The following is a 9,491-nucleotide window of genomic DNA, read 5'->3' on the forward strand; positions in this document are numbered from 1 at the left end:
TTAAAACTAACTTGTATGTCAAATTTTCTTAAGGGGTCCCATCTGTACTGATCAGCTATAGGTATAGAAATTTGTAACTTTTTTTTTGTCATTGCCCTGAACATTAAATACACCACTAGAGAAGATATTACCAATAATTCTGACTTTGGCATTGTATGGGAAATAATGGAATTGATCAATAAGTAAAAAAAAGACAGATTAAACATACATACAGACCAAGGACAAAAAAATTTTTCCTCATGGTTTTAAAGGAGATCAAAGATCAGATAAAAAAGCCTCTCTCTTTTATTTTTAGTAGGTCAACAGTATGGTTGTGTGTACAGGTACCTGAGGATTGGAGAGTTGCTTATGCTACTCCAACTTCTAAAGGGGGTGATAAGAATTGAGCTGGATTTTATAGGTCAGCTAATCTGAATTATGCAAAAGGATAATTTCTAAATATCACATGAAAAAAATGAGCCAACAGTGATTCACTAAAGAAAAATGCTGTCTTACTTATCTGTTAACATTTAGGGGTCTTTATTTGTTATCTAGAGGAGAAACAGGGTGTACAACTTGTGTACTCAGATTTTCAAAGAGTTTTTAATAAAGTGACACAGAAGTCCACCGAGAAAATCAAATAGGTGGTGGTTGGGGAAAGACTTGTTAAGTGGATTGTAAATTGGCTGGATAAGAGAAAGCAAGATTGTTATTAATGCAGTCCAGTCAAACTGGACCTTTGTATCTGTGGTCAGTGTTTGGATCTTTGCTTCTTATTTATATTAATGATGATGATAGTACATAATTAATAAAGGTTGATGATAACAAGGAACTCTTAACCTTTTCCCTGTTTTAAGTCATTTAATGATTTTATGAATATGCTTATTTGACTACTTACCCAAGTAGATATGAGTAAAGCATATCCTTGTAGTATTAATGAAAGAGAGTGGAGTATAGCAACTATAAATCATAGGTTTATATTTTATCTTGAGTGGTAGTAACTTAACCTATCATCATTCACATATGTTTTGAGCATCACATGTGATGCTCATATGAAGTCCCCTTCTAATCTCATATGTTGAAGTGAAAACAACCAGTTCATATTGCCATGCTCACGAACATCAGCTGCATATCTGATAACTTTAGCTGTGTATCATGTATGATATTCAGACATTTTAGTATTATGTCCCATGAATCAAAAGTGATGCACAGAACAGGGTTAAGCATTTCTATATCTATTGAGGATGCTGAGGTATTACAGAATGACAAGTAGCTGCAAATGACTGTTAACTACAGTAAGTGTGAGATAATGCATTTTGGTTATCACAATTTGGATTATGCTTTTAATCTAATTCAGCCTGCTGTCAACATAATGACAACTATTTGTAAAAACACAAACATATTGTAAGTCTTTTCACTATTTGATGTACAATCACTTTTGTATTAGGATATGATAATGAGTGAACCTTTTCCCAAGTTTCACATTTTTCAAGATAATTTCTGTTTATAAAAGAATAATCATCAGCACAAGCAGGGGCCTATAGTGTTACAGCATAAGACAGTTACACATTGGAACTAACATGAATGCTATGGTATAAACCTTCATCACTGATATGATATACTCAAACAGCAACAGTAATGTTACTTATTACTTAAAATCAAGTCTACAGTAACAAAGAGATGTATTTTCTCATTATTTTCTTCAATTATTATACCCTTAGATACATTTCCCTTTTTGATTTAATCAATTTTATTATGAAAAACCTGTGGTAACTTTTAAAATTAGGCCAATTTTATCACCAAGAGCAAGCTTCAGACATGCATATTTCTCAATTGAATGTACACAAGCAGCATCAAAGAAGCTTGATTTGAAAGCTTCAAAATAACTCATATTTTGCCTAATATTACAAAACATGAAATAAAAGTCATTGGCCAAAGATATTGTTATTATTTCTTCAGTATTCTAAATTATTTATTGGTGTGTAAATAAACAAAATATATTCATTTGGTATACTCTATTCTTTAACTCAAAGAGCCAGTCATGTAGCAACTAAACCATGATTTATGGCTTGCAAGGCAAGAACAGCTACCTCCCACAATTGTTGTAAATGAAATAATAACTATTGTTCCAACTGGTTAATAGAAGAACATACTCTACCTATATACAGTAAAGTTCAAAACTAAAGAACAATGTAACGTTATACAAAAAATAGACCAGTTGCACTGATTTCTTTGAGGGAATGTGACAAGGGCCTAATAAATCTGTTAAATACATCTTATTTCATCACTTGATAAAAGAAAAAAATAGTGGAAAATAGATTGCTGAAAAGTATATAACATGTCAAACAAAACTTATATAAATTTGGTGTCTTTAGATTCATATTGTTTGCTTGTTGTAAAGTACAAAGCTGCAAAATGGGCTATCTGCTGTGCTCTTCCCAGGGCAGGTATCAAAACCCAATTTCTAACAAACATTAACTGAATTTTAAAACCTCTAAATGAGGATAAAAAATAATACTTATTTTATGAATTTTCAAAATGTGTTTATATCAAAGAAAAATCCAAAATCTAGATATTTTTGTTATAGATTTTTGTGGAATGTAGTTTTATTGGAGCAAAAAAAAGATGACATTTTCAAAAAACAACATTGACAATTGTGCTCAGCAGCTTTGAAAGTGTTCGGCTGGTAAGGGTTAATATAAACTTGAACCTACTCAATAGTGTGACTGAATAAAATTATCTTGAAATAATGGTAGTAGAAGTAATGCATAAAATTTTAGGATGTATTCATGGATACACTGATGACAATAATAAACAACTAATTATCTTTTTATGCAAATCACTAGTTAAGCAACATTTGGATTACTGTGCTGTTCAAATCCTATACACTCACTATTATTAACAGAGAAAGCAAATGATAACATTTTCTTTTACAGGAATTTGCATTTATTATAGGCACAAAAATTACGATAGTTTACCTTGAAGTCTCCAAGTTGCGTCTTTCCCTAAAAATGAAAAAATAGAGGTAATTAATACCCGAAATACCAGTGCAGGTTAGGTCATGAAGGATCAGTAAATTAAAAAAATAATGAAAATCTGAAACCAATGATCTAAGATCACACAACAAAAATGGTTTAAAACATATGTGGTACGAATGATGAAATTCACTACTCATAATTCAAGCTATAAACTGTGCCACAGTAAAAGTGACACACTATAACGTATGAATGAAAAACTGGTCTTAAAATATGATTGCTGAATGATATAGTTTAAAACATTTTTTTTATTAGCTCATGTTTATATCACACAACTAGAACAGCTGATCATAAACTCATGACCTCAAAAGTTGTATAATGTTATCATATGATTTATAAATGATGATGTAGTAGTTTTCTGTAGTTCAAGCAAAGTAAAAATAAGCTGGAAGCATGGGCACCCACAGAAATATTTTCGGGGGGGGGGGGGCAAAACGTGCATGTAAGGGATCAGCTTTTACAGTGTAAGTCAATAGACTAAAAGAATATGTGTTATGTGTGCTTAAACACAAATTTACAGTTTTAATAAAAATTACTAAGAATATTAAGTTTAACTACAGTGTTAAGCTTAGACCATAATACATGCAATTTTCTGTGAAATGTAAGGGGGCACACTCCCTCTTGCCCCTTCCTGTGGGCATCCATGTCTGGAAGCAAGAGTGACACTTTAATAGCTTGTCATTCTCCCATGGCATTGTATGGTAATCTCAACATTAGGTTATACTTTGAAACAATGTGATACAAGAAACACTGTTACAGTAAAAAATGATAAATTATGTTGCTGTTTGATTTTCAGGTTAATGTTTTAACATATTTTTCTACATCCAATCTACATTTAATACACATATTTAGATCTGTGGAATTTTCAGATCTAGATATTTCCAAAGTTCTAAGAAACAAAAGTAAAAAAAAAAGTTTATTTTACAAAATACACAAAAAAGAGGATCTTGCAAAAACTGATCACCATAAAAAGGTTAGTGATCAAATCTTACAAGCTTTCACGGTGACAACACATGATACTGCTCAAGACAACTGTAAGAATGATGACCACAACCACAGGAACAACAATTGTTATTATGAAATCCATCAAAAAGTCCCGACGAGGATAGTTAGGGAAGTGAGGGATGAAGTCATCACTTGATAACAGGATTGGTGAGAAAGATGGACTTGGCTTTTTATCCTCAATCACAGTATCTTCATCTGGAATCTAATCATGAGAAAATTATAACCATTATATTTTAATTATATATCTATGCACTTTGTTTTGACTTGCCATAATGCATGAATAAGTTAAATTCAATTTTTAGGTAGTGAATATTGCTGTTCTTTCAGTACTATTTCAATAAAAACAGACAGAATCACAACCTCAAACTCAGAATTATAAATTAAATCAAATTACAATGTATTTAAATAAACTGTGATAGTAAAAATTTTTCTTCATGAAGAAATTAATTAGTCATAATAATGATTATTGCACAAATGATGTATAAAAGTTTTCTTTACAGTAAATCTATATTCAATGGTCATGTTAGCATTTTTGTCCATGCATTCAAAATTGCATGTGTAAAAAAATTTTAGTCCTGTCTTTTGGGAGTTGTGTTCAAATACTTAACTACTGTTCCTTTGCACAAAATGAATGAAACATTGTCATTTCGCTGAGACAAACACTGTTCACCATGTCAACATGACTATTTGTAACTCCATGACCTTTTGGCTTGAATCTGACAGCTGTCAAAATGAGGTCACCCTGAACCATATATTGGTCAAGATTTATGCTTTGTCACATGCTTTACAATAAATGACACCAGTGATTAATTTATTTACAAGCATTTATGCAATAAGAAGTTGATCAATGCAGGTTTGATTTTCACTAATGTCATGGCAATATGTTCATTGAATATATTTTAAATTGATTTTAAGAAATGCAGACCTCATGTACACATATATGACACACCTGCACAATGATCATGAGCACTTATCAGTGTTTTACATAGGTATAAATACAGCCTAGATCTCCTTCAAAGCCAATAATAAGATAAGCAGTTCACCAAGAAAAAAAAAATGCTTGTATGGAGCTTGGTTTGTAACTTTTAAAACTAGTGTTTTCATAAAAATTATGTTGATGGCTTTTTCATCAATTTTGAAATTATTACTTTAATTAACAATGTAAAATAGAATTAAATCAGGTTTAATTCATGTAAGGTGTAGCACTGGTTTTTATTGAAATAACATTAATTGTTTAGTAAACAGATTTATTTTTCAATTTGAATTCAAATTTGTATAAAAAATAGAGAGCAAGGTTTGAATAGCATCAGTTGTAGAACTTTTTTTGCAATCAATGTAAAACATATTCTCTGAACTAATTTACAAAATAAGTGACACTGTATTTCCTTGTTATGAGTTATATTTATTCAAAATTTAAGTGAAAAATACAAAAGTAAAAATAAATGAATAAATAGCAAAAGTTAAACAGTTTAACTTTGGTAATTCTAAGAACTTATGAGTTAGAGTAAAGGAGAATTTATAACAATATCTCAACTAGACTATATCTGTCATATCTAGTGCTATTGAAGCCTTGTGATTAATACCAGGGTTCAAGAGGCTAGATGGGATATGCCAGAAACAGAAGTGATTAAAATCCTATTTATATTATCATGAACAACTGTTATGATGCAAATTAGATTAAGTAAGTGAAGTAGTCATTTACAAATCATAATTATGATAAGGATTAATAACACAATATTAATATTTCCCTTACTTCAAGCTGCTTATTTAACCCTTTCAAGTCAGGCTCGTGTAATTTGCAGAAAATGTTGTGAATTTCACTTGTACAACAACACATGTGGTAACTCTGAGATTTCTTAATGTATCCTCTCAGTGGCATAGCAAGGGTTCTCAGCACCTGGGAGCAAAGACACTTTTGGCACCCCCACCTCTGAAATGTTTTGATTATTTGTTTTGTGACTCATTACCCACTTAATGACAATAACATAAAGAATTAATTACCACCTTACACAGGCCTAAAATAAGGTCACAATATAACATCTCACAATATCACAACTGTAAACCTGGAATCTGTTTTATAATCCATGTACGCCACAAGTGACTGGCTTCTCATATAAAACATAAGTTCCAAAACTAGGGATATAACAGAAATTTATTCTGCATGCTTGAAAGAATACTCTAGCTATGTGACTTTGAACAATGCTGGATGACATGAATATCAAAATGGTTTACAAATTATGTAAGTACACCTAGTACAAAAGCACGAAAGTTTCATATAATGTAACCATGAATACCAGAATGCTGCTTGGACAAGATCTAGTTAAGCATATGTACAGTTTTGTAAGCTAATAAAATTTGTTATTTGTAAACTTAAGTAGTTATTTATCAGTCCAGGTAAAGGCAAAAAGTCCGATTTTCCTGAACCAATGGTTGCAACTGATTAGCTAACATTTATAATTTCATATGGTGAAGATGTTTTCCCAAATTTAAGAATTGCATTGTAGATTTTGTTAACAATTGTGGCTTCTATTGCTAGTCGTGAAAGGTCCTTCAGCAAGCTGAAATTACTTCTTACATACTTGAGAACCTCAACGACTAAAAACCACTTAGTAACTTGGCAATATTAAGTATTGAAAAAGACGTACTTAATAACTTAAATTTTGATAGTTTAATTGATGCATTTGCAGCACGTAAAAAGTCCTGTCAAGAAGCACTTAAAGAAGACAAAAATCAATGTGAAACATCGCGATTGACCAGTGAAAGAAGAAACATATGTCATAGACGAATGCCAGGTGAAAATGCTGAACAGGAAATTTATCGCATCATGAAGGATGTTACTGATCATTTGATTACAGAAATAAGAGGAAGATTTTCTCACTTACTAGATTTAGATTCAAGGTTTGGATTTCTACTAGATGTGCAAAACATATTTTTCTGAAGATTTTGAAGACGGAAAGTTTCAAGAAAAATGTTCTGACTTAGCAAAGAGCTATCCAGGTGATATTGATGGACCAGAATTGTTCAGAGAAATTAAAGACTGTAGAATGATGATAAATTCAATCAATTTCTCTTTCAAAGAATCAAGATCAGCAACTGCTTCTCTAAAATTCATTTTTGGGTCCTGAAGACGTTTCTGCACTCGACTCATAGATGATGAAAGATTTCTCCAAACATGCAAAAGTACAAGAAAATCAAATGTAATCATGCGTTTCAGAATATTATGAGCACCACATTTTGTTTCAGCCGTGTTGTCATTCTCACTTAATTACTCCAACAGTCCTAGCAATTCATCCAGTTTTTTCATGTACAACTTTTACTGCCTTTTCTCTTGCACTTCACCGTGTTTCTGATTCACATTTGACAGAGACCTAAAGCTCCTGCTGCAGTTCGTCCCATCGCGTTGTTGAACAAGCACAGAAATTATAAACGGCATCAATTATACCAAAAAATAGTAATAACTGTTGTTTCCTGACTTGAACCATAAAGGCATGCTAAGTTCAAACTATTTTTGTCACAGTTTATAAACACTGCTTTTGGATTTTTGTTCAGAATTCTTTGTTGAACGCCTGACAGATGACATGATATGACAGCAGCATTATCATAACATTGTGAAGAACAATCACTCAATAAAATTCCATCCGCTTCTAATTTTGTGCTTATTGTTTTCTCAGTATTGGCAGTGTCTTTTTCCTTTGTCTGTATAAAGTCAATAAATGATTCTTTGACTTCTATTTTTCTTGTCTTAAAGTCAATGCCAACAAACCGAATCACTTGGGCCAATTGCTCACGATGGGCTAAATCAGGTGTGGAATCAAACAGAATATCATAGCCTTTGTTTCTACGAATTGCTGACAAACAATAATTGCGCACATGTGAAGCCATGAGATTTATAAACTCATTTTGGATTTCAGGAGAAAGATAAGATGTTGACGTTTGTTTGTTTTTAACATTTGGTTTAAACGACGCCTTCTGAATGGACAAGAGGTCAATCGTTCCTGGTTGGTGTATTCACCTCTACATAAAGCATCAAGCTGCTTTTGTTGCCTTCTTTTTTCATCTACATGTATGACATCCGACAGTCGGCCTGCTTTCAAAACACAAGGTGGATTCTCTAAGTGGAAAAAAAATTAAAAGTTAAATGCCCATGAAAGTAGTGACCGTTATTGTGAGTCGTTTGCTGCTTGGAAAGAAACTGAGCGCAGAATTCGTCTTGAAAGTCGTATTGATGAAGAGCTGCAAAGGCAATTCAGCAAGAAAAAATAAATGAAGAGATTTACTGTGATAATTGCTAGATTGTACACAATATTTATCTTCTCAGAATATTGCATTTCGTGGTCATACTGAGGACATAACCTCAAACGAAAACCCTGGAAATTTCCTTAGAAAAGTATGATCCAGTAATGAGAGAGCATTTAGAGCATACCTCTAGGCTTATATTATGTTATGATTACACCCTTCTCCACAGAGTGTGTAATTTTCATTCGAGCAATTTCAGACTTGTCTCCTGTAGTGTTCATGCAGTTAAACCTATCGAGTTTTTAAATGTGATTTAGCAACTGCCAATAATTTATATGGTGCTCATAAGCATGATTTACCAGCATATACACTCATCTGCATTGATTTTCTTACTGTTGTGTCAAATTAATTAATATGAGTACGGGTGGTCTAAATAATGGCAGTCAAAATGTTAAAGTTAAAGATGTGCCTAATTAGTCCTGAGTTGCAACTATAATTGTATAATTTAAATATAATTTGTGGTTAGGAACTAGGGAAAGTAGAATGCTTCCTTTCATCTAACAATTTGCATATTGTAACTAAATAGTGTCGACAGTATTTATTAATTTATTCTTTTAGCCCATTATGTCGAAAAAAGAAAGTGGGGCACAGAGACGCAAAAGACGTGCACAATTTGCAGCTTCTACGGTGGAGTCAAGCAAATTGCGAGCTTTCCTTGCTGTAAGTGATGACACCAGTAAGCCAGCATCTGTTCCTTTTGATGGCAGCAAAGAGGTCAAAGTGCAAGATTGTGAATATGCTATTTCATTTGAAAAAGAAAACAATGAAGAAACTGTTCTCTGTCCTGTTGAAAGCTACAATAGTAATAAACAAGTGGATTCCACTTTGTCAGAAACAAATCCACAGAATGAAAGATGATGACCTAATAAATATTTGAACACACAGGGATATTGGATTTATGAAGTTTGATACAACAGGCTCAGCAATTGTAACACATGCACATAGCACAGAGATAGTTAAAGTTGGAGCACATGAATTTCAACATAAAAAAGGTCCATTTGATGCCAAAGATGGGCGTTCTATGACTGTTCAAAGGCTATATTTAATATTAAAGGTTTTGATAGAATGAGAAAACTTAAATATAGGCTAGCTAATTAGTGGTGCTAGATTACAGTTCCTAGATTAAGTCTATAGTACATCTAGATCTAACATTAATGTTAGACCTGTTATTTCCAT

The 9,491-nt window shown here is 32.2% G+C and overlaps 1 protein-coding gene across 1 annotated transcript in view; it reads right to left on the minus strand.

Annotated features, from left to right (window-relative positions):
• Window positions 1-9,491, minus strand: part of LOC106467844 (epsilon-sarcoglycan-like) — a 30,964-nt gene that overhangs the window by 8,419 nt on the left and 13,054 nt on the right. Inside the window, exons 6-7 of the mRNA XM_013928221.2 lie at window positions 4,007-4,221; window positions 2,958-2,984 (exon numbers count right to left, since the gene is read on the minus strand). Coding sequence (XP_013783675.2) covers window positions 2,958-2,984; window positions 4,007-4,221 — 242 coding nt within the window. The remainder of the gene's footprint in view (window positions 1-2,957; window positions 2,985-4,006; window positions 4,222-9,491) is intronic.

The sequence above is a fragment of the Limulus polyphemus genome, unplaced genomic scaffold, assembly GCF_000517525.1.
Source record: "Limulus polyphemus unplaced genomic scaffold, Limulus_polyphemus-2.1.2 Scaffold2763, whole genome shotgun sequence".
NCBI classification, from domain to species: domain Eukaryota; kingdom Metazoa; phylum Arthropoda; class Merostomata; order Xiphosura; family Limulidae; genus Limulus; species Limulus polyphemus.